Source organism: Zootoca vivipara, chromosome 5 (genome assembly GCF_963506605.1).
Source record: "Zootoca vivipara chromosome 5, rZooViv1.1, whole genome shotgun sequence".
NCBI lineage: Eukaryota > Metazoa > Chordata > Lepidosauria > Squamata > Lacertidae > Zootoca > Zootoca vivipara.
Genome location: NC_083280.1, coordinates 9,676,390 through 9,702,863, shown reverse-complemented (window position 1 = coordinate 9,702,863; position 26,474 = coordinate 9,676,390). Strand labels below are relative to the sequence as shown.

Below are 26,474 nucleotides of genomic sequence, written 5' to 3'. Positions count from 1 at the left end.
TACCTTCTGAAGGATAGGTCAAATGATAATACACTGACCATGGCAAAGTTTCTTTTGGAGGTTGCAAGAAACCTCTGGAGGTTGCAAGAAAGGTCTAGACTGAGACCATCATGCTCAGTCTAGAGTGACATAACAAAATGACTACCTTGGTCTCTTTCACCTGTTGTTTGGTTGTTTCAACTGTATCTTGTTTTGAAACTGTTTTGTGGGTCTATTGGACTGCTATAAAGATATTTGATTTGATACCTGTCCAGCTTCTGTAGCCTAAATTATTTACAATGGTATGTTTGAATCTTTCACTATATGAATGCAACTTTGCAAATGAACTATTGAGTAGGCCCAGTTCTCTCCATGGGACTTAACTATTCCATCTAGGATTTGTGAAACTGTCTCCTCAACCCTTTGGAAACTTCCATATGCATAGAGCTTCCACCTGCAATATTAATATTGTCAGCCAGTGCTGTCCAGTGCTACACACTTGGGAGTGCAGGAATATTTCTCGGGAACATCTGCATAAGAGTAATTTCCGAGATCCTCAACTCACATTAAGTCATAACATTTCAGTAAGTTTGTGCAAGTGTGTTTCCCATGGTTGATAATGCTGTACTGCCCGCCATGCCCCATCTGTATGCTTGTGTGTGAGGTGGTATGCCAGCGCATCTTGCCAAGTGCACGGTTTGCATTTTTTATCAATCAAATTGAAGGACAAAGTGTTCACCTCAAGCAGTGTGCAATCAAAGAGTCTTGTGGGCCGCAGAGAATTACTGCTTAAACTCCCCCCCCCAATGTGTATTTCTTTCTAAACATGGCCCAACACATTTGTAAGGTCAATTCAGGGTGTGAGTGAATATTAAGGAATCATAACTCTGTTTAAGGTGGAGCAAAGCCTAAAGATCAGTGCTTATCTTTGTTAGTTGTGGAATTGTTTTCTTTTGTATCACAGTTAACTATGGACTGGTGATGGCTCTGATCCAGGGATGTTTGCACTAATGGGGCTCCCTTGGTGTGGATGGGAGACCAATAGTTTTGCGTATCCGCTTGGTGGATCATTTTGCTATAGGCATGCGAAGTTCAGATAGACAGGCAGGCAGGCAGGCAGGCAGGCAGGCAGGCAGGCAGGCAGGCAGGCAGGCAGAAAGACAGATTTCCAGTATATAACAATTACAAAAAAGAGAAAAAAGAATACTAAAACAAAATCCCAACTCTTCCACCCGCCTTCCAGGACATACTAAGTTCAGTAAACTTGTTCTCTGTGGGTGGGGTTTACTTTCCCCTCTTCACAAGATAAAAAATTGTAATAAAAGCTGACAATATTGACTGACTTTAGGGGAACTATATGCACCTGCTTCTCAGGGTTCAAAATTAGCAGGGCACCAGGCACAATTTTGCATCTAAAGATTCTCCATTTGCGAGCACCTCAAAAAGTCCGGGTGCCATTTTTTGTGCCTGGCTGACACTCAAGGATTACTCGAAGTATATGTTAAGGATAGACAATATGTTGAGTTTAACAATAAAGAGTAGAGTGTTTTGAAAACAAGTATGTTGAAATTTTTATTGAATGTGAACTGCTTCTCTCTTGAAGGGGATTGTATTAATATTTAAAATTAGGAACCACCTTGGGAGCTTTGGCAGAAAAGCGCTATATCAGTGCAATAAATAATCATAAACAACACACTTTTCACATGCTACAATATTGATTTTATCTAGTTCTCTCAAGTAGTGGAAGCACGCCTGGTTCTTTTCTTGTTAGCTTTACTATGCTGTTTATTAACACATCTCTTCAATCAATAAAGGTTAGGACTATAATTAAAATCAAACCAGAGGATGTGAGAGCTCTTAGCAAGAAACTGAATGTTGCTGAAAAGTGCTTTGGAAGGTTTCTAGTAAGTTAACAATAAAATACTGTATCCTTTGTTCCACTCCTTGATTGTGCTTGCAGTTAGAAATTGTGTTTGCTAACCTTTTATCTCTGTTTTGGCTGGGAAAAGGATGCTGACCCCAGAAGCCTGGAGGAGGAATAGAATTGCTTTTTTTTAAAAAAAGTTCATTTAAAAACATAGCATCTTGTCTGTAACGTACCGGTACTTCATTGACCTGATTTTCAATGGTCCTCTGTAGCTTATGGCCCAGCACTCACAACTCCTTCTAACCATCCTTCTATAGCTATGCCTTTTAGGAAAAAAAAGCACAAGAGCATTTTAATTGCTTGCATGAAAGTTTTGAGAGCCAGCAAATATCAGTAGCTGGATTTGATCTGACAAAGCACTTCCTGAAACACAAGGTCATCTCTGCCTGGCAGAATGCAGGTGGCATGATTGCAGCTAAGCTCTATTTTATGAAAAGGTCTCCTTCCCTGTGAAAAGATTTTGGAGAGAAACAATTTAGTAAATGAAATGCGTTTATGCTTGAAAAAGGAATGGAAGCATGAATTCCAGTCTAAACCTAATTAAAACCCATAGCCTTGTCAGATTTTTCGAATGCAGCAATTCAGTGAGAGCTCTCTAGATTATAGAACTTTATTATAGAACTATATTACAGAACTTTCTATATTACAGAATTCAGGGGCTCTGAGGAGGATTTATGTGCCATCAGTGGCAAAGTTTTCATGCTGAAATGGGGAAATGGGGAAAGGCTCTCATTTACTTTATGGCTTCGAAACTGAAATATTAAACACTGCAGTTTTAATGCAGAAGCATTGCTGTAGGGTAAGCACCAGGCTGCAGTGAACTTACTGCCCTGCTTAAAAGAATGGAAAAACTTACGTTATTGGAGCCAGTGTTGGTATAGCAGAGTGTGACTGTGTCTCAGTCTCACCTACCTCACAGGATGGCTGTGAGGATAAATTGAGGAGGGGAGCACCATCTACACTGCCTTGAGATCCTTAGAGCATATGAGAGAGCTGAATTTAATAAGTAATGTTCAAAAATATGCCTCTGTTAGATAAGATCCAGATGACATTTTTGTCACTTGATGGCTTGTTTACATGAAACATTTTGTCATGGAGTCTGTTCGTAATGCGAACAAGCTCCCAGCAATTAGTCTCTGTCATGTAATTAACATGCAGAATACATCAGGGAAAGGGTTTGGTTATGATTAGTTGTAGCCAATTGAGCTACTTAGAGTAGACCTATTAAAATCAGTGGGTGAATAATTTAAGTACTGTACATTGATTTCAGTGGGGGGTGTACTTGGCTATAACCTGATTTACCTATGGATGACAAGCATCCTTGCCTTTGTGCTAGTGAATGAGACATACACAGTTTTCTTTTAATAATACCTTTTATTTATTGCCACTGTTTATTAACAAGAGAGAGGGGGTGTTTTGCTTTTGTTTTTGGAAGATACAGCAGCTGAGATAAGAAAGGATGACTTTGGAAAATGGCATTTCATGATCTTGAACAAACCTCTTCAGAGACAACTTACATTGCTTCTTCATAACTTGATTTACCTTTGAGGTTGTCTTACTTCCTCTTAGCTGATCATGTGATCTAGTTTCATCTACTACAGGCATAGGCAAACTTGGTCCTCCAGATGTTTGGGACTACAATTCCCATCATTCATGACCACTGGTCCTGTTAGCTAGGGATGATGGGAGTTGTAGTCCCAAAACATCGGGGGTGGGGGGCGAATTTGCCTATGCCTGGTCTACTAGGTCACAGCATGTGTGGGTTGATGTAAGATAAGGGAGAAATTACCTTAATAATGAACAGTTCAGGGGACAGTAATTGCTTCTGAGTGTAAGAATGAATACGTAAGAACCTCTCTAAACTGGCCTTCATGTACTTGGTGTTCTCTATTATGTTGGACTGCAGCACCCATCAGCCTCAGTCACATGGCCAATGTGTAGGTAGGAAAGATTGCAATCATGCTCTCCAAATGCTCTGGAGAAGGCTGATCGAAACGGAACAGTTGAAGGCTCTTCATAGCAATTTCCCACATCAGGAAAGTCCAGTTCCAAGTCTTTCTAACTAGGAGCAGTTGGCCATGGCCTTCAGTTGAAAAAATTGACAACAAACCTTTTTTTTATCTACACAGGACCAAATATCAGCTGTTGAATTAGTGCATTTGGAGAGGAAACTATAGCAGGAAAAGTAACTTTGCAAAATTGTTGTGCACCGGCAATTAAAAAAAAAATCTCAAACTCATTGCCACTGACTCATTCTCACATAATAATACAGCTAGTGATGGACTTACCCCTTCCAGTTAAGATAATAACATGGTGTTTTACCAGTGCCGTGTGGAACATTGGCAAAGAATTTTGCATCTTAAGTAATTTTGACTGAAAAGATAGTTTCCAACTTTTTTCGGGTCTGCCCTGCCTAGTAACTTACCAGTGTTGCAACTACAATTTGGTTAATAACTGCTGAGTTGTAAAGGATACTCAGAAAGAGTATAACATCTAATTCCCAAATCTGGCTCATAAAACCATAGGCTCAAGGGATCTTCAGTTCATTTTACCCCATAGCAAACATCTTTGAAACCCAGGGGAGTTTTAAAAGAGAGTTTATTGTTTATAAAGGCTTTTAATGAAACTGCTTTTAATATATAAAAATCTCAGAATTTTGTTAAAAAGAAAGCCACTGGTCACAGTTAATTCCTTGTTCATGCTACAAAATCACTTTTTGGACCCTGACCATAGTTTGGCACCACACATATTTATCTTTCAGGTCAGATGGTTTTAATTCTCTATTGACCTTCAGTTGCACATGTTGTTCTACATATTGTCCTTTATACCTCATTTTGATTGCAAGTAGTTGGTTCCCCCCCCCTTTTCCCTGTATTGATGAGTTTTCTTGCTCGTGTTTTGGCATTTTCACTTTATAATGCTTACTAGGGAATGGAATGAACCATTAGGGGGAATTTTGTTTAATGGCCAGATGCTTCAGACGTGATGTTGGCCCACTGTTAAACCTGCATTTACAAGTGAGTTCTAAATGTTTTCTGTCTCTATTTCTGTAGACTTTTTAGAAAGGGGTATAGTCTTTGGTATAATACCTCTTGAAATGATGGATAGCTGGTGTGTTTGCTTTCCAATCTGAAATGCCCATCAGTGAAAGGAAGCCCTACCCCTTTAAGCTGATTTGAGGAGATTCCCCTAGCCTGGAAGTACAGAACCCAAAATTGTGCAGAAGTTCTATATAGTAATGTATGCAGGTTGATGCTAGTGCATAATCACTTACTTTTTCAGACTCTCTGTCTTGATAAAGGTCAGAAGGGGCACTTTCCCTGATGGGAAGATTGGTGGTGGTGTCGGGGGCTACAGGCTAAAGCAGGCATCCCCAAACTGCGGCCCTCCAGATGTTTTGGCCTACAACTCCCATGATCCCTAGCTAACAGGACCAGTGGTCAGGGTTGATGGGAATTGTAGTCCAAAACATCTGGAGGGCCGAAGTTTGGGGATGCCTGGGCTAAAGTGAGCAAGAGAATAGGGGTGACCTTCACCTTCGTCCAGTAGGCTACACAAAAGCCAGTGGTTTCCCCATACACACTTCCTCCATCCACGCAAGCACGAGACATTATCACTGTTCAAGGACACATCCAGCCAGAGAAAGGCATGTGTGGTGGCATCTGCAGGGGAAAACAGCAGGAGAGGGGCTGTAGGCTTTGAACCCCGCTTTGTAGCCCCACCTGCCACTCTTCTACCAGCTGGGTCTCCAGACCTAGGTTCCATCCTTAAAAGAGAAGTCGTGTTTTCCAGACGTTGTTGGATTCCAGCTCCCATCAACTCAACCCAGTATGGCCAATGGCCAAGGATTAATGGGAGTTGTAGTCTAGCTTGATCCTCAATTTAGAAAGCGCCTTTGCCAGTTTGTGCCTTTTCAAAGCAGCCAAGGCTGAAATTGGGAAGGAATTTGCATGGTAGCAATGGGGCCTGAGGTGGAATCCTGAACTCTGGAACGGGGCTGGAGAAGTATAGCTTCTTCTTGCCCACTTGGCAGTAGTCTGGTCTTAGCAGCTGAGGTCCAGGAAGGGAAATTACATGAGACAGGATGTGAAACAGCTTGTGAAATGCAGTCTTCTCTTATGAAATGCAGTACCATCATCAGCTGTGAGTGGGAAAGGCTAGGCAGGATAAGGCAAATCCTTGGTCCACTGTGGGGTTGTGACTGTGCAGCTCTAAATGCTAGGCTGGTCTTCACTTGCAAGTCCAGTGGGAGGAGTCGTCTTGGCTCCATGTTTCAGGGAAAGTCAGAAATAGTGAGATTCCAAAGCTTAGCAGGAAGTAAGAGAACGTCCTCACATTCCCCTAAATCAGGCATAGGCAAACTCAGCCCTCCAGATGTTTTGGGACTACAACTCCAATCATCCCTAGCTAACAGGACCAGTGGGGAGGGATGATGGAAGTTGTAGTCCCAAAACATCTATAGTGCCGCATTTGCCTATGCCTGCCCTAAATTCTCTGACTCTTGCTACTTGAGAGTGTGTTCCAGCAAAGTGAGATAAGATGCCAGTCCCACAGGTTTCTCTGTACAAGTTAGATGACTTGGGGAAGAGGAGGAAGTAGTCTTCATATCCCTGGTCAGTAGCTAGTTCTGCCGCATGGTCATTTTGAGGAGGCAGTGGAAGTTAGCTGGCTAAGTGCCGGTATTTCCTTCCTCTCTGAGGAGTTATGTGCTTAATTTTGTGTTCGTGAACAATGACGGGGACAGGCAAAGGGTGGAGTGCTCTTCTTTCTCTGTCTCTGTCTCCCCCCCCCCACTTCTAAGAGTGCGAAATCCGGGCATGGATCCGGGTATCGTATCTTTGCTCGGTGTCAAACCTTTTGCCACCTCACTTGCTACTTTTAGGATCTACTACCACACTTGCTACTTTCTGTCTTCTGCCTTTTGGTAACTGTTTCCACTTCGCTTTGCTGTACAGTATTCATTCAGCACCATCACCCCAGTTCCTGCTTTTTATGTGCTCTGGCAGAAAACCAGTAATTTTCCCTTAAGTTGCACAGCCTGCAGGTGCTAATTTCTTCTGACACTTGTATACTTTTTGACACTTGCCTAAATTCATACTTTTTTTCATGGCTCTTGTCCAAAACTCTTGGGAAACACTACAAAGGTTAAAATAATACCATTGATCAATGCATTTAAATTATATTAAAGAGCATTTCAGGAATGAATAGTAGATGTTCCTTCTTTCTACCTTATGTTGAATTCAGCAGAGTTTTTTAATTGTGGAAATTAATTATTTGAAATGTTGGGGATTTCTATAGCAGTAAACATAATTTTTGGGTTAGATGTTGAATGCTAGTTTCAGTGCATGCATATCACTGAGGTCTACTGGTTGCCCTTGGGCAAGGAGTCATTTGGTGGTATTACTCAGAGTAGTTCTATTGAAGAGTGTGTCATAACATAGTAGGACCATTAATTTCAGTGGATCTGCTCTGAGTAAAACTTAGCTGAGAACCACCCACTATCTTCTGAGGATTTAATCAAGACTTGTTTGATATCACTTATTGTAAACACTGTAGAAATTATTTGTGGATATAAGTAGAATCACTTTTCTTCTTTCAGGGTTTTGACCCACCACATCAGAGTGATAACCGAACTATTTATATAGCCAATCGTTTTCCTCAGCATGGTCATTATGTTCCTCAGAAGTTTGCAGAAAACAGAATAATCTCCTCTAAGGTAAGGGAAACCTTTACGTACCTGCATTTTTCCTTTGTCTCGCATGCTGGATAAAGGTAGGTTTTGACTTTGTGTATTCAGATCAGGGGTAGGCAACCTAAGGCCCATGGGCCAGTTGCGGCCCAATCGCCTTCTCAATCCGGCCCACAGACAGTCCAGGAATCAGTGTGTTTTTACATGAGTAGAATGTGTGCTTTTATTTAAAATGCAGCTCTGGGATATTTGTGGGGCATAGGAATTTGTTCATCCCCCCCCAAAAAAATAGTCTGGCCCATCACATGGTCTGAGGGACGGTGGACCGGCCCACAGCTGAAAAAGGTTGCTGACCCCTGATTCGGATCATGTCAGAATACAAAAAATAACCAACCAGCAGCCCAACTCAAAAACATATGTCCAAAAGCTCAAATTTTGTACCAGCAATAATATGTACCTACATATGGTATTAGTGTATTTTCACATTGTTTCACAGACTGCATTGATTGTAGCACACTTGACTTCCGAATGCCTTGTTTTCCTATAAAGTCTAAAACTGCTGTTACAGCATTATCAAATAATGCAAAACCGTTCATCCACCTGCTGAATATGTGTTGACGTCTCCATTTGCATCATGTACAAGAAAATCATTGGGTTGGTTCTTATTCTGAGTTTTGGGGCGTGGTTTGACATGCTCCAGCACATCTAGGGTATGATGATGATTTCTTTAAGTAGGGAACGTTTACAAAGCAAACCCGTGACTCACATAGAGATCGGGGCTTCTTTAAAATTAATGCTTAATGTATGATTGACGTTTCCAATTAATACATTAAACCAAAGTCCATTATATTCCCCAGACTGCCTATTCTTGGTCAGTACACTGATTTTCTGCTCACAGCTTAAAAGAGAATTAGTAAGGGACTGTGTCTGTATTCCATAAAAGAATAAAAAGATAAACTCCCCCCAGTGCTGGCCAGATGTCATGACAATGGATGCTGAAAAAGAATAGTGGTAAAAGAATGTGAATGACTATGAGCACAATATTTTGGTGAAACTTAGCTGGTGATAAATCTGAGTGAATTTGAATAAATGGTGCTGGCGGCAACCATAGATTGTGCAGGGCAGGTTTCCAAAACTCGACATCAGTTTATTCCTTTAGATAATGTTTTAGAAATGAGAACCCTGCAAAGACTAAAAGAATGTTGGGAATGGGACCTTATGCCTTGCAATAGGCAAATAGGCAATAGTTGCAATACGCAACGCTGCATGGGCAAAATTATGGAATAAGAAGTCAATGCATTCTGTGTCAATGCAAGGAAAGCAAGCAATGCTTAAAAACATTTTCTGTTGGCACCTCATGCCTGTTAAATTGCCTTCCACCTCACCATAATTTTTTCAGAAGTACTGGAGATGTCGTATCTCCAGTTCCTACTCTTTGTATTATATTGTGTATATGTGTGTAAGAAAAAAAAGAATTAACTGGTGATTTACATATTACAGCAAGACTTTCCATCACATGCATTTGGAAATACTAGGGAAAAGCCACAATGTGAACCTGGTATGACAAAGTCTGGTTGCTGGCCATGTCTGAAAAGCTAACCCCAAAAGTTCAATTCCATAGAGGAGTGTAAAAAAAGAAAGAAAAGAAGAAAAGAAAGACATTTTATCCAGTCCAGTTTATACATTAAATGTATAAATAATCAAAGTGACTAATGTATTCAAAGTCAGAGAGGTCAAACAATTTTATGGTCATTTTGTGAGGGCTTTTATAATGCATTGGTGTAAGTTCAGGAAAATGTAAATCCTTTATTAGGTATAATATGATCTACCGTATTTTCCCGTGTATAAGACGCCCCCATGTAAAAGACACCCCCTATTTTGGGGGGCTCCCAATTAAGCAGGGTGGATTTGATTTAAATCAAACTGATTTAAATCACGATTTAAATCACTAGTCAGTAAGGCTTGATTTAAATCATAGTTTTCTACATAAAGACTAATTCTTGCTGGTATAACTTTAATATGCAAGTAGATGAAGATTTTTAGAATAACAACTTTTCATATTAGTTTTTTATCCCCAGTTTAATGGGTTATTCATATTTGGAGAACTTTACTGTTGTACTTAGGAAGGAGTAAAATAATCATTACCTTAATAATAACAATTTAAATAGATTTATTCAACTGAAACAATAACATTACTGTACAGCATATGTTATTTGCTTAAACAAACATCCATGTTTGGTAACTAATTTGGCTAAACAAAAACAAAATATATATATTTTAAGAAACTTAGACTGTCAGCCCAGCCTACACATGAAAAACCTGAATACTGTCCACTCCAAACAATCAGAAAAATATTGTTTCTATTCTATTCACTGAACTTCTTGAAACTTAGCCCTGAAGGGGTTGTTTCTGGAGAACAATATTGTTCTGTAGAACAATAGGATTAAGGTCTTTTTCTCAACTCTGTTCATGTTATAACATTTTTGCTGTGAAGAAGAGGCATGTGATCTCTGTTGAGTCAAATTCAGTTTTGAGAACTGCAAAAGTAAACCAAGCATCTGTGATAATATCTTGTAGGCAGAGAAACTGCCCAATAAGCTTACAAAAACCTCTGGAAGAGCATGACATTGTGAATGGATTAATGGAATTTATTTACCCAAAAAATTAAACATATACAACCTTATTCTACATAATTAAAAAACTAATCTTTATTTCATGATGGAATAACCTTTGGATGGTAATATATTTTCCTCAAAAAGCATTTTATTTTAAAAAATCCAATTTAAATCAAAAAAATCGATTTAAATCAAAAAAATCCGATTTAAATCAAAAAATCCGATTTTTTTAAAAAATCATTGATTTTTATCCACCCTGCAATTAAGAAAACACCCCATAGCACTACTAGTGTATAAGACAAGCCCCAATTTTAAACCATTTTTTGAGTAAAAAAAACCCCTAGCCTTATACACGGAAAAATATGGTACTTATTTTCAGCTGATTGGTTTTGACAGCCCTTGTCAGTGTACATTTTAAGGCTCCTGCTTGCGTATTGGCAACTGCATCTCCAGCTGCCCCTCATCTGACACCACATGTGATGTCAAGTGTGGGGCAGGTGACTGTGATTTGGGGGAAATGGTTTTATGGTCCAAAGTAGAATCCAAACCAGGCCAAATTAGGTCTCTGGACTGGAGATTCCCATCCCCTGCCAGCTTTTAGGTGGTCAAAAGCTGAACTTGGAAAATACGTTTTTCTGTTGCTTAATGCTTTCTCTCAAGTCTTTTCCTTGGTGTGGTGTTAAACTAATGGGAACAATTTTTTTGACATGAGATTTTGGGAACAGGGTTATCTTATTTTAGATCCATTTAATACATTTCTTGGGGAAACTCCCTAATATTTAAAGCTGAAAATTGTTTTATCTTCTGCAGTGTGGAATGTGATGCTGCTTGTAACTGTTGATATTTCTTTCTCTTACAGTATACTGTATGGAATTTTGTTCCCAAAAATTTATTTGAGCAGTTCAGAAGGATAGCCAACTTTTATTTTCTTATTATATTTTTGGTTCAGGTAAGTCATTTATATTCCGCTTAATACCAAAATAAGCTTCTAAGTGATTTATAGGCTTCTAAGTGATTGGGTAATCTAGCATTGCTTTAGGATATATAACAGATGTGGATGCTGGCATATAGGAATTGATTGTTATGGTTGTTGATTGTTGAATATAAGGATGCTAGGGTATGAGGGTTTGGTTTAGTAACCCTTAATTCATAGAATTAAGCCTTGACATTTTGCAAATATGAGGGGTTGGTTTCCAAGGAATTTGATTTTTAATACAATAATTTAGAAGGAAGAGTGAAACCCTGAAAATGTTGCTGGTAAGAGTGAGACAGTCAATAGTGATGGATTTGCTCTGACGTGGAGTGGGAGAGGTCCTCTCTATTCATTTCTTGCTAAGCCTGAAAATGACCAGGTAACTTGCTTGATACCACCATCTCTTTAGCTTTGACAAAGGTGTTTTTGGATAAGAATTGTAAACCACTTCAGGTATGTGGACCACTTGGCCTTAGCCTAACAGACAACAATAAATTGCCATTTGCTGCAGAAAAATAGTTTTGCCTAAATTCCATGAATAGAAAAGAATTCAGGAAAGTTAGAGTTCTCAGGCATCAGCTTTGGAGCATAAATGCATGGTGACATGTATTCTCATCACTGTCAAAATAAGAAAGGACATCCTTTTTGCTTGTTAGGGAATTTCTCAAACCCCTGTCAATAAGGATCATCCCCTATAATATATGAAGGAGAGCTTGAGAGTTAAATCATCTCTTTCTCCTCTGCTATTTATTTAATAACCAGTCAGATGGCATGGTAGGTTTCTCCCTGATGATCTGATCAGCCCTGTTACTCAGCTGAGCTGGCCTTTGGGCTGGCTGTGCTTGGAGTTATATTGGCTGTTTTGCTGCAGTGCTGTAGCAGAGTATTAAAATGCCTCTAAATTGCTTTGTAATAACAGGTGCAATACTTATCAGGCAACCTAAAGTTTGAATATTGTCCAAAACTGCTAAGTAATTTCAAAGCGCACTTTAGACTGCAACGTCATAAAGCACCCTTCTAGAAATGTATATGAGAGAGCATAATTTCCTAAGAGAGCATTACTGAAGTGTTCCTTCACAACCTTGATGTCTCTTGATGATAGATAATAAATGTGCAGTTTGAACCTCAACTCACCCCTTCTACTTTTGGTCTCATGCACCTTTCCTCCAGTCATGACAGAACATTGCAGTCCATGGCAAGGCAACCCTTTCTAAAGGTATTAGACATGCTTCCTTGCTCCAGCTGTGTTAGGAGGGTCTTAACAAAAGTACTGCCTCCTGACATGGGCTCTTAAGCTTCAGCCTGGCACTAAAGATGTCCCCTTGATGTGTTACAACCAGGAACAACTAGGACCAGCCTGTTGGATTCAGTGCAGTGTGAGCTGTGTGGTAGCAGTAACTGGCCCCTGACAACAGGACACAAGTGTTGACGCAACCTTCGGTTCCATCTTGTGCACATGCACGCCCCTTTTGCAAACTGGGCTTGGGTTGGTTTCATTTGTTTGTTTCATTTTGTATCATTGGTCAGTTCTGTACTGAGTGATTTCAGAATACTCACTGGGATTTCTGCATAAAAATGGTACATTAAAAATCCATTTGTAGCTATTTAATAATTTTTTTAAAAAGTGGGCGGGAAACCATGAAACCTCTAAAAGCACCTGGAAAATCAGGTTCTCAATAAACGTGTTTAAAGGTTCTTTTCTCTCTTCTGGGTAGTCATTCATCCTGTCTATGCAGGTTGGCATATAGTGATGTCATCTAGTTGTGAGTCATTTAGACTTTTTACAGCGTATTTCACAAGTTCTGTTGAAGCGTCTTCCCCTCTGAAAATAGATCGTAGAAAGAAAGGAATCCTGACATCCAGGAGAAGCTGGTTCATAAGAAAACACACAAATGTTAATATTTGAGCAGTGAGTTCTATTGAATTGTATTGTCAATATGAACTACTTTGGCTCATTTGTCTCACTTTCCCGTACCTAGTTGGTACTTGAATGCTTTCAATTTCTGTCAGGGAAACAAATTGAAAAATGCAACACTTGTTCTGTTTGACAAGGTTAGAATCAATAATGGGATAATAGTAATGGATTTCAGTACATAAATATATACTCCTCACCCCCCCACCCCCAATGAAGTTGGCTTGAACTTGCTTATTTCATTTTTTATACCTCTTCCACAAAGGAGTTTAGACTGGATTTACAATGAAAACACAAAACAAAGCAAGGAGCCATTTAGCATACGGTTAACAAACAAACAAACAAACAAACAAACACACAAAACCCAGGAAACAAAAGACCGACCTACATACTCTTCAAATGATTGTACCTCATTTCAGTAGACTGCTGACTGACTTCGTGGTTGCAAAAGTGAAGTCCCATAGGCCACAATCATGCATGATGCTAAACTTGGAAAAGGCAGACTGTTTGGCTTTCCAGATGTTGCAGGACTACAGCTCCCATCCCTGATTACTGGACATACCAGCTGCAATTTATGAGAACTGGAGACATTTCACTCTTTGTAGAGCTTTAGAGCTCTGTAGATAGGTTTCATGGCTTACTATGCACACTGGAATCTGCAGCCCAGGATCTTTCAACCTGGCTGTTGGTCAGGGCCGTCTCAAGCGTGTCGGGCGCCCTGGCGGCATGGTGCGGAGATCACTCCGGCGCCCCGCACCACCCAGCCTACACCTAGAGCCGGCCCTGCTGTTGGTATAGCCTTTGGTTTCATTAGAGATGCCTTAGATGCCTTTTGATGTATTTTTTAAACTTGTAAGTAGCATTTGACAAGTCCTTAACAGAACATAAAGGATGCTGGGAAAAGTGCCTTTGGAGCATGCAAAATGAATGTAAATGAATTTGTAACTCAGGAGCATAGAATCTAGGACTCTTGATGTAGAGTTGGAAACAGCATGTCCTGATGAATGTATTGCTAGCCAACAGTTTCAAAGATATCCTTTCCCACGTGTTTGTGGTGCTGTGCTCATATCAGCACCTGGGATTTTAAGAAGCTACAAGCCATTAGTCAAATCTGTGCTGTGTGTGAGCCCTGTTTCTGTGTTCACTGTTTTCTCTCCTACACAGGGTTATGCTCGCCTCTTGTTCAATGCCATACCACTTAGGTGTATACTTGAATTGGTCGGTGCCCGTTACCTTAGTGAGTGGGTGGGAAATAACTTAACTGGTGCCACTGTGTGGTTACTTCACTCACTTGCTCACATTATCTCCTGCATGCACCGCACAGTCTTCCAGATGGTTTAGATCAACCACAAGGCAGCACCTCCCATGCCACTGCATGAAAGTGTGACTAAGCTTGTTGTCAAAACAAATACCAAGTGGTACTTAGCTGCAAACTGATACCTAATAAGTAGGCAAGCCTTAAAACTATGGTAGTTCTCTACAAACAAAGCAACTTGGACTACTGTACTTTTAAAAAAACCCCACATATTGGCTCCTTTAAGTGAAACTTCAGTGTGCAAAGTAGATGACAGATTGTCACTACGTTGCCCTAAACTGTTTTTCAGTGAAGATTGGCTATATAGGATGCTAATCCTTGAAATTCCTTCATGATTGTTTGCATAAAATCTCATATTCTAGCTTCCTGGAGATGTGTTAAATCCTCCTTAGAGGTAGGAAGTCTCTTGGATTAATGTTAGTTTCTGAATAATTGCTGTTCTGTTCATTTATTTTCTTGAACACATCCAGCATATCCTGCAAGATGGCGTTTTCTTTCCAGCATGAAAGCAATAAAAGCAGAGCTTGTTCATATTTTCTGCTGCAGTTAGCACAACAGTGGTAATAGGGCAGATTGTGATTGCCTATTTTGCAATAAGAGCAAAGGGAACCTGTTAGTTCGGATTAAGGTACATTGCTAGGCATTGTGCAACTTCAGTCTCTCAATCATGCTGAAATCTTGTTTCACATGTGCCCTTCTCCCAGCAGCTCTGTGAGCAGTCCTCTCTGTGCTGAGAGGGGAAATCTAGGGGGCCACTTTTCAGACCTGTGTCCACTCCTTGTGCTCAGCCTAGACAGATGGAACACCATGTTTTCTTCATTCCCACTCGCTGCTGTCCTAAGGGCTTCTAAAGCCCAACATGACACGGGGGATGAGCCCTGCACTTTTATTGGTACCTGCCTAACGTTCGACCAGGCTTTGCAGCCACTTGGAACCAGCATGCCATTCCCCAAAAATCATGTGGTAGAGGAGAAGAGTTGGGGGTGGGGCAGAGTCGGTGCCAGCCACAAATATTGGCTATCTACCAAGCCCAGCTAAGACTTGTAGAGCCCTGTATTCAGTGTACTATTGTGGCTATAAAGGTAAAGGTAAAGGGGCCCCTGACCATCAGGTCCAGTCGTGTCCGACTCTGGGGTTGCGGCGCTCATCTCGCTCTATAGGCCGAGGGAGCCGGCGTTTGTCCACAGACAGCTTCCAGGTCATGTGGCCAGCATGACAAAGCTGCTTCTGGCGAACCAGAGCAGCGCACGGAAACGCCGTTTACCTTCCCGCCGGAGTGGTCCCTATTTATCTACTTGCACTTTGATGTGCTTTCGAACTGCTAGGTGGGCAGGAGCTGGGACCGAGCAACGGGAGCTCACCCCATTGCAGGGATTTGAACCGCCGACCTTCTGATCAGCAAGCCCTAGACTCTGTGGTTTAACCCACAGCGCCACCTGGGTCCCTTTTGTGGCTATATATTGTGGCTATAGCTTCTCCCAATCTGGGCATGTGCTGACGCTGTCTTCATCTTTGTTTTTCCTCTCCAGCTTATGATAGATACACCTACAAGTCCAATAACCAGTGGATTGCCATTGTTTTTTGTAATAACTGTGACTGCCATAAAGCAGGTAAGGAAACACAGGTGGTTTAGAAGGCACTCGCTTAGGGTGGATGGACATGCTTTGTGCAATACAGAACAGAACATCCCTGTGTTCAGGTTATTTCCCTGTCTTCCAGAATGTGTAGGGAGGGCTGCTTACCTTGTTTTGTGGCGTCACACTGCAAAGCAGTGCTTAACATGATGCCATCCTATACAATCCTGTATGTTGCAGGGGATAAACTTGCTACAAGAATGGCTTATGTGACCTACAATTCTGACCTGAAACATGTCAAATTCATCATCTCTATGCACCAGTGAGTGGAGAATCTTGGGCAGAAATGGACAGTTGTGGAGCAGAGTCCAGATATGAGTTTGTCGTACATGTTCTATGGATTTGTCAGTTCATCTGAGATAGAATAGGAGGTGGTTTGTATGTAATGGAGCTCAGCCAGCCAAGTTCTGGGCACGTCTGCTGCTGTTGCATCTGTTTGGACCTTCATGAAATTTGAGCAGCATTCTACTAGACTCTAGCTTCTAGCTGAAAACAAGTAAATATGTTTTATGTTGCCAATCAGCTGGTCAGCCTAGGGTTATTTTTGTCTCGCTGCCATGCAGTCAGTGACTCGTAGCAACACCCCTAAGTGGGCAGTGACAGACTGACCCCCCCAGTTTTTGTGCGAGGACTTTGTATGTCAGTATGCATCATAAATTCTTATTTTCAGCAGCCTCACACTTACCCGAAGGAGTAAGTTCTTGCATAACAATAGCTTATGCACCGAGAGAAGCTATGCTGTATTTGAAAGCTGTACACATTTTGTTTTTGTTTTTGTGCTTCCCAGTCTCCAGGCCTATTGTAATTGCCTTGTCACAGCCTGTCACTGCCTTGCATTCAGTCAAGTTAGTGGTAACTAAGGGAAGGCCAGAAACCTGTGGCTTCCTCTAGACTCTCATGACCCTTCTCCAGGCATGCCTACAGGATTTCTCACACCAGCTCTGTCTTCTTTGGGAACATTTCTGTAATACACATGCTGGCCATAAATATGGCAAAAATCACTTGAGTGTGTCTTGAAGGCGGCATTAACTCTATTTGACAATGTAGTGGGAGATTCCACATGAGCTGAACAGCAACACCTAGCAGATTATCCCATTAATGGATAGGACCTGTCCCATTTGTAGAGAACATGTGTCATAATGGCATGTCTGCAGGCAGGTGCTGTGATGGAGATTCTAATAAGTTTATGAGGCTATCTATGTCACCATCTTGCCTAGTGAATTTGAGTTGCATACAACCAATACATAATACTGCTTATTTCCCCCTTCTTTTTCTATCCCAAGTCAGTCTTCTCAGCCCAGCTATCACAAAGTCAGCTGAACAGTTCACAAAACACAATTTAAAGCGGAAACAACACCTTACCTAGAGCCAATTGGGCTGCCAGTTGCTGATCCTTGTTCTTGGCTTGATATGTTATACAGGTGACTCCCCATTTACGTGGGGGGTTACAGTCTGGACTCCTATGCACATAGAATAGCATAAAATGGAGAGCACCCCTGGAAAAGTCCTCAAGGAGGGGCAGTGGGGCTTCGTTGAACTGCTCACCCCCCCCCTACAGCTGGTGTGCAGGGTAGCAGCAGCTGCAGCTTCCCTATGTGTCAGCTGAGGAAGCCCTGGTTCCCCACCCCAGCTCGCTCAGCTGATGTGCAGGAACCTTTGACGTGCGTTAGCAGGACTGGTCAACCAAGCACCGCTGTCCCTCCATATTGCACAAACAAAAGCCACGGTTCATCTCACGTGAGCCAAAGGGACAGCAGAGCTTTTTCAACCAGCCTAGCTGATGCGCAGGAAAGAAACTTACCTGCATGCATCAGCTGAGCAACCTCAACAAGCCTCTGGCTCACTCTCCAGAGTCTGAAAAGGAGCTCCTCTTCGGGCTTTGGTGACAGCCTTCACGTGAGCTTGCAGGGGCAGCGGGACTTACTCAGCTGACACACAGGGAAGCTATGGCTGTTGCTGTGTACCCCAGATGTCAGCTCTTAGGCTGAGCAGCTGCACAAGCCCTGTGAGGATACCCTGCCTGGAGTCCAAAGAGGACGTCCTCTTCGAGCTCTGGGGAGGGTCTGTTTGTGAGCCAGGCAGACTCCCCAGGATGCTCCCCATTTCCAGTTCCCCAGCACTGCTCGTGTGCACAATTGCGAGCAAATAGAATGTGCATAAATTGGGAGTTGCCTGTAGTTATCTGCAAATTGGTCACATAGGTGCTCTTTCTTAGGCAGTTATGTGTATTGTTGGCTCCCCCCCCCCCAAAAAAAATGCTTCTTTGCATCTTTCCAGGGCTATGAAGATTGGTTACGCCATAAAGCAGACAATGAAGTGAATGGAGCTCCAGTGTATGTTGTTCGCAGCGGTGGCCTTGTAAAAACAAGATCAAAGAATATTCGGGTATGTGTGTGAGTGGTGCAAAATGATTTTGAACATTTCAAAAGTGTGTGTGCATGTATGTTTATATACATATGTGTGTGTCTGTTTGTTTTTGTGTGTATATACATGCAAATATACATGCAAATTAAAAAGGCAATTCAGACGGCCGTTGCTTTACATAGCGTGTGTTAATGAAAGTTACAAAAATGTTTTTGTGAAGGTGTATTTGAACTGATATTTTTGCCTGTCTTCTCAGGTGGGAGATATTGTCAGAGTAGCCAAAGATGAAACTTTCCCTGTTGATCTCGTACTTCTGTCATCTGACAGAGCAGATGGCTCTTGCCACGTTACTACTGCAAGCTTGGATGGAGAAACTAATCTTAAGGTCTGTTTTCATCACCAAAATTTTGTATACCTTAAGTTAGAAGCAGATTTAGGTTTTGCTTCCTCATAACCAAGATTGATATATTTCAAATCCCCCTTACAGAAAAGGAGAATGTTGAATTCCCCTGGGTGCACCTCAGAATATCAAAATCTCAAAGCATGCTGTTCAAACCAAGGTCTGCATCAGTAGTGACATGACCTGGAGAAAAATGAACCTAATTTCGGTTATACCTGTACACAGCTAAAATAGCAAGTGACAGAACTGCAATTGATGTATGCATTTACAGCATTCTGATTCTGAAATAGTTACTACCAAGTCTGCCCTTGAAAATAATTTTATAACACTCTATAGATAGAAGAATCTGTAAGAAAAGCATGTGCTGTGCTATGTACAAAACTGTGTGTGTACTACTGGCGTACCAGAGATGCAAGGCTTATGTGCATGTGATAATGTGTGCATTCTGTACGCATAGGGGTCAGCAACTTGAGGGGATGGCTGTACCGCCTAAGATTGATCTTCTGTATTTGCTCATCAGTCAGAAACATGCAACTGTTTTATCAAGTGGTGTGCATGTAAATCAGCTGATAAGCCTGTCATCTGCATTGCTCTGCTAAATGATGAGAAATCTAAACACTTTGGATTTCTGAACAGATACAGCACAGTACAGCTGACTGATTTTTTGAAAGGTAGTATGCACATTTTGGCAAGTTAGCACTTGAAAAATCGTTGTTTATGTTCACTCAGTGTTGCTTTGGGAGCTGACGATGTACTGGAAAATTTAAGATGCGGTTTGGAGACTTAGTTGGTATCTTAACTGGACAGTTCTTTTTAATGTGTGGATATATGTGTCTGTAAATTGCAAGCCTATGTGTTTCTAGCACTTGCACAATATGCTGCTCATTATTGCCAAATTGAACCTGCGTAATTATTTCTTTTTATTTCAGACGCATGTTGCAGTCCCCGAAACAGCAATATTGCAGTCAGTTGCCAATCTGGACAAACTTGTAGCTGTTATAGAATGTCAGCAACCAGAAGCAGATCTATACAGGTGTCATTTTTAAAAACATAATTCCCCCCCCGAGTGTTTGTAGTGTTCTAAGGATTAGATGGTTTTGCAGGAAACTTCTAGAAATTCTCGTTTTTATGTGAATGCATGAGCTACTTAAATCTGTAAGTACTAGCAGAGAACCTTGCAGTGACGGTGCATGCATAACACTCCTGACTGAAACATCCACTTTTCAGCATTTGGAACAAATCTCTGCAACATTCTGGAATCCTTCACAAACCAGGAGGATTTCTTTGTCAGGTCACAGGAGCGGGGTTATTGGTTTGTTTTATTATGTATTTTGTTTCCATTTTGTATTTATTTTATTTTTTGGTCAGCTGCCCTATGATCTTCAGATGAAGGGTGGTATAATATAATAATAATAATTTATTATTTATACCCCGCCCATCTGGCCGGGTTCCCCCAGCCACTCTGGGCGGCTTCCAACAAAATATTAAAATACAGAAATCCATCAAACATTAAAAGCTTCCCTAAACAGGGCTGCCTTGAGATGCCTTCTAAAGGTCTGGTAATTGTTGTTCTCTTTGACCTCTGGTGGGAGGGCATTCCACAGGGTGGGTGCCACTACCGAGAAGGCCCTCTGCCTGGTTCCCTGTATACAATTTTTATAAATTTAATAAATAAATAATCTTCCTTCTATGGCATAGTTGTTCCTGACTCTCAGAGCTGGAGTAGAAGAAATATGTCTTTCTGACACATTAATCTCTCTTGCAGATTTGTTGGACGAATAACAATAAGTCAACAAATTGAGGAAATAGTACGGTAAGCCAAGCATTGGTAAAGGTCATGTGATTTGCTTTGAATTTAAGCAGCATGTGTTTTCAGCAGGACTCCATAGCTTGTGAACCACCAAGCTGGGGACAATCCATCAGCCACCGGGGACTCAGTAAATGGGGATGGCTTGAAGCTCAGTGATAAAGCACCTAATTTGCACATAAGACTTTCCAGATTCAGTGCCTCGCATCTCCTGTTCATAGCAATGCTTTGTAAAGGCATCTTCCTGAGGCCTTGGTGAAGTACTGCCAGTACAAAATACTGTGCGAAATGAGCCAAGGACCTGACTCTGTATGGGACAATTTTGTGTTTTTGCTGCCTGCCTGGGACTGCCAAGATCAGACATAGGTGTGGCTGCTGGATCATGGAGGCATGAGCTGCAGTTCCTTAACTGGGGTTGAGTTAATTAAAAAAAAACAAAAAACCTCTAATTTATGCTAAGCCCATTCAGTTTGGTTACATGACCTGGCAATCTCATGTAAGTTAAGCTTGAAAAAGGGGTGTTGCAACTGTATTTTAAAGACTCGTTTTTCCTCTTCCACACTTAGGCCAGACTCCTGAATGGAGATTGGCTCTGGCATACTTTATGCTAGCATTATTTAACCTATTGTAACTTATGTTGGCTTCCCACTTTTAGGATTGCTCCCTAATTTCCTTCTTTTGTGCTATTTGAAAAAAATGGTGTATTTATTGAAACCACCAATCTTCTTTGACAGGTATTCATAATTAAAACCCACAAAAACACTGCTGGATCAGACCGTAGGTCTATTTTAGTCTAGCATCCTACTTCCTCAATATTTTGATGGCATTTTTATGAGAAAATGACCGTCTTAATTGTGTAGCAGAGAACGTTCAGGTAGTTCGTAAAGAATTTGCTTCCTTATTCCAGAGCTTGTTTTGCTAGCACATAAATGCTTGTAGGGGGTGTGCCAACTTCAGTTCCAGTGCTTCTTACATAATTTCTGACAGCTAATTAGGCTTTCTTTGTAGCAGAAACTGTGACGAGGTAGACTATTTCCTGCACTTAGCAATGCCATGAACTGCTGCATCCCAGCTTGACCAGTTTGGAGTGAACTAACTTGCAAAGCCAGTTTTTATTTCTTGCTGATAAGATCCATTAATCATGTCAATCCTTTAAGAATATGTATCTCTCTCGCACATATATACTGATCCTGAATTTTCAGATTTCTTATAGAAACTGTTTCCCCCTAAGTAGACTGCCCCACTGTCAGATGAAATGTGATCTAATGCAATTGATTGTTCCCCTATTTATGCCTAAACGGCTTGGTTTCTGTGGACAGTCAATTAGAGAGGTTTCTGGCGTGCACCATGCTTCTCCCCTAAAGTAGCTTACAAACAAGTCCTTGCACCAACATTTCCCCATAACATTTCCCCATATCTTTCCTCTCTGGGGTGATAGCTTTGGGAAAGAGACTGACAGCACTCATCTGGGTGGTGGCCTTATTTGACCGAGGGCCTCCATTGACTTGACTCTCCTGGAGTCATAACACGTCCTTAAATACTGGTACAGTAGCTGCTGGAACAGCAGGAGTTTCAAGCACCCCAGGGGTACCTTGTTAAGATTAACTGCAGGAGTTGGAGTTGTTACTCTTATCCTTGCAGTAAAAAATAACACAGAACTGTAATTTTACAAGTTCAACCTCCTGTTTGCAAAGGGAAATGAAATTGAGAGTTGCCCAAGTTTTGCGTCTTGTTAAATGGTAGGATAATAATGACGTTCTAAAAGAAACACAAGCCGCTACAGCCACTGTTCAGTGGTGTGAGCATTACATGCAGATGCTACACTTGCCACAGGTACAAATAATCCTCCCGGAGTTACTGCAGGAATTTTTGAAATGTGCAGATAATTAATGTTGCTTGTATTTATTGAAACCAAACGTTCTTTAGTTCTTAGATGCGCACAGTAGAATTAAAAGTCCTTCGGGATCATGCTATAAGTCCGTTTTAGTTTAGCATTTTATTTCTCCAGTGGCCAGTCAGATGCCTGCAGGATGCTTGGAAACTAGATTTGAGGATCAACAGCAGTAGGGGACTGCTGTATTTAATGGCCTCTACACCTGATAGAGTCCATAATAGTGTTAATATGTCTATCAAGGGCAGTCTTCCATTAACTTGTCCAAGCCCCTTTTATGAACAAGCTATCTTAACTGCAGTGTATATCTCCTCCCACTCCCCCCCCCCATTCCAGCTTCTGTTTTGAGTTACTTTAGGCAAAATAGAAATGTTACCTGTTCTGTTTGGCTCTTGACTGTTACCAAGGATGAAATGTCACGCATAGCTCTCTTCACCTTGAATGAACCTTAGCTTTATCCCTGTAGTATATCCTCATTTTGTGCAAGTTGCATTTTGGAATTGGTGGAGTGGACATCTAAGCAAATGGCTATTGATATATTGTGTTCAGTCAACATAAAAATTGACCTCTTTCTTTTTCAGACCTCTTGGACCCGAAAGTCTCTTACTTCGTGGAGCAAGATTGAAAAACACCAAAGAAATTTTTGGTTTGTAACCACATAAGTATTTCACGAATTGCTCAAAGATTCTTGAGCCAGGTTCCCCAGAATGTAGTTATCTCTTGAGCGTCAGTCAGAGGGGGACACCTTGGTGTACCTTGAATCATCTTCCCACTCTCCCTTTGACTAGGCCACTGGCGTTGCCATTCGCCAGCATAGCCTGAGTAATCAGGGTGGTGTAAGGGCCCTCATCCATAATTATTAATGAACAGTTTCTGCAGTCTGCTAAAATAGTCACAGACTAAATGTGCTGCAGAAACCGAGCAGACCCATCAACCAGAAATGCAGTTACCAGCCCCCCAAAGCCTTCTTTTAGAATAAAATGTCTGTCTGGCTTCTAAAAACTAACAGAAAGGTTGGAGTTGGTCCCTCGGGAAAGGAGTTCCACAGACTTCCTGCCATTGCTAAGATGGCCTTGTCCCAGGTACCACTGTTCTGCCAACCATACTTTGACTCGGTGGGTGAACACAGAGCAGAGCCCCTTGGGGAAAGATAGTTTGATGTATCCTAGACACAAACAATATAGGGCTTTTAAAGAGCATAAGCAGCACTTGGAATTGGACTCTGAAACCAACTGAAAGTCAATGAAGATGTTGCAAAACCAGCATATCTCCATTTGGAATGCCTTAATTAATACCCTGGTGGTTATATGCTTGGCCAGCTGTTTCCCCCCAAGCACGTTTCAAAGAGTGAAAAAGCTGATGCAGTTTTGTGGAGCATTTGACTTAGGTGGCTATTACAGTGGAACCTCGGTTTATGAACACCTTGGTTTACGAATTTTCGGTTTATGAACGCTGCGGACCCATCTGGAACGGATTAATTCACTTTCCATTACTTTCAATGGGAAAGTTCGCTTCAGTTTATGAATGCTTCAGTTTATGAACAGACTTCCGGAACCAATTACACCCATGCTTCGGGTTAAGTACGCTTCAGGTTGAGTACTCCACTTTCCATTACTTTCAATGGGAAAGTTCGCTTCAGTTTATGAACATACTTCCGGAACCAATTGTGTTCATAAACCGAGGTACCACTGTACTTTCAAAGCAGATTTCAAGTGCAACTGCATAAGGCTTTGGGGTGGGTTGCAGCAATTTAAAATACAATATTAAAAACAGTTGAAAACAAATGGCTGTCACAAGAGTAGGCTGGGTCCTAAAAAATCTCTTTGTGGTTATAAGCCTGAGTAAAGAAGTCCATCTTCAGTGTACAACGCAAACTGCTTAATGAAAATGCTAGACACAGCTCTTCGGGGAGGAAATTCCACAACTGAAAACTTTATGGTTAAAGGGTTTCACATACCCCTTGTATAATGGACATTAACACAGACTTCAAAAAAAGGACTTCACAATAGGACTTAAATTGGCTGTGTTTGGACATAACTTTGTACAAGGCAGGCCTATTTTCCCCTTCTGGCATGACCATGAGAAGAGCAGAGGCTGCTTCTTCCATTTTTGCATCACTGTTCAGCATAAGCAATGGTTAATCCAACAATTAGTTGAAATAAAACAGCTTCATAAACAATGGTTAGCAGTTGGTTTTTCCCTAACCATAGTGAGTGACAGTTTGTCCATAGTTTGGAATTGCAAAACGGGCTGCAGTTAAATTAAAACAGAAGCAACAACTCTCAAACTCCTCCTTACAGCTGTACCGGTGTTGGGGAGGCAGTGATGGTAACAGGGAGTGTACAACCCCGGGGCTCACTGCAGCTAGTTCTCATGACGCTAAGCTGGGATTTAGCTTTGTATCTGAACAAGCCCACAGTTTCTCATAACAGAGTACCGGTATTGCTACAAATCTAATATTTCTTGTATGGCTTTGCACTGGCAGTCACAACGATAAAAATAGCACTCTGCTTTTTTAATAATCAGCCCATGCTGCAGATACCAAGTCTAAACATCGATTTTGTTTGTTGTAGGTGTTGCAGTGTATACAGGAATGGAGACGAAGATGGCATTAAATTACAAGAGTAAATCACAGAAACGATCAGCAGTAGAAAAGTATGTGTCCTGCAGATTTTCACTAACGAAAATTGTAATGCTTTAAAAGTTCTCATCGGGTATTATAAGATGCAAAACTGGAAGTTTTAAGTGCTAATTTTCAGGGGAATGGAAGAATAATCCTATTGTAACCTCTTAAGTTTTTGAAGAGAACTGAGGTGTCATGCTGGAAAATGACAAGAGAATTGGGCCTTCTATAATTGACATGAAGACAGGAGTGCCTGGTGTGCTCTGGTCCTTGGGGTCACGAAGAGTCGGACACGACTAAACAACAACAACAATATTTGACATAGTCCAGAGTATTCTAAGACTGATCAACCGTGTCTACTTGCCCTTCACTCTCCAAGGATTTGCTTTGTTGCACTTTCTGCTTAATGAGCCTGTCCTTCCAAACTCCCCCATAGCCATATTGTCTTTCCAGTCCCTTTCCTACCTAGGTTGGGAACAGGATTTCTCCTCCTGACTTTGCATACCCTGTTCAGCATAGGGAAGGACAGTGTTCTTGCGCAACCAGAGATGGTTAGAAACAGGAGGGGAACATAAGCTGAACGGTTCATTCTTTCTTCTGTCCTGAGCAAGATAATCTTCCTCTGCTGTGGGCAATTTTGATCTCTGGCTACAAACTAGAAGGTCATATTCATGCAAAGACCAAATCACCCTCTTATTTTTCAACTGGAGTTGCTTTTATCTCCATCCACAAACATGCATGGGGATGTGTTTTTGGACCAATGTATGGTTGTGTTTAAATTGTGCCCAGTCTTCCATGCTCGCTAATGAAGCTTTTTTCACAGGGTTATTGCCATCCTGTGGATATTTGTGCATTAAATTGGCACCCACCAATTTTGTTTCCTTAGGTCTATGAATTCCTTTTTGATTATCTATCTAATAATCCTCCTCTTTGAAGCAATCTTGAGTACAATATTGAAATATGCCTGGCAGTCTGAAGAAAAGTGGCATGAGCCTTGGTATAACCAGCAAACTGATCAAGAAAGAAACAGTAGCAAGGTACTGTGTAAAATTATGTGCACATTCTAGGTGATTCCCCCCTCCCCGTGCTGCCTTGCCTAGTAGTACTAGAGGGATGTAGTCATGCTGGTTAGATGGTTACTTGCTCAGAGATTGCTTCTCTTCGCTTCTAGGGAGCAGTGCCAGAATGAAAGTTTCCCAAGTGTGAGAAACATCCTGTTGCTATAAGCCATTCTGGCATTGGTTTGTGCATGCACTAGCCAAGTCTACAGACGTATATTAGCCTATGAAGTTAGTACTGCAAAAGGATTTCCTAGAAAAATAGTGCACTGCATCCTAGGTGGCAG

At 41.3% G+C, this 26,474-nt stretch overlaps 1 protein-coding gene across 7 annotated transcripts in view; it reads left to right on the top strand.

The window, feature by feature from the left end:
• Positions 1–26,474, top strand: part of ATP11B (ATPase phospholipid transporting 11B (putative)) — an 80,151-nt gene that overhangs the window by 11,080 nt on the left and 42,597 nt on the right. For all 7 annotated transcript variants that reach the window (XM_035134137.2, XM_035134135.2, XM_035134138.2 and 4 more), the window contains exons 2-11: positions 7,506–7,622; positions 11,070–11,159; positions 15,940–16,020; positions 18,322–18,429; positions 18,665–18,793; positions 19,738–19,841; positions 20,574–20,621; positions 23,088–23,152; positions 25,080–25,161; positions 26,016–26,166. In XM_035134137.2, the coding sequence (XP_034990028.1) occupies positions 7,506–7,622; positions 11,070–11,159; positions 15,940–16,020; positions 18,322–18,429; positions 18,665–18,793; positions 19,738–19,841; positions 20,574–20,621; positions 23,088–23,152; positions 25,080–25,161; positions 26,016–26,166 (975 nt within the window). The remainder of the gene's footprint in view (positions 1–7,505; positions 7,623–11,069; positions 11,160–15,939; positions 16,021–18,321; positions 18,430–18,664; positions 18,794–19,737; positions 19,842–20,573; positions 20,622–23,087; positions 23,153–25,079; positions 25,162–26,015; positions 26,167–26,474) is intronic.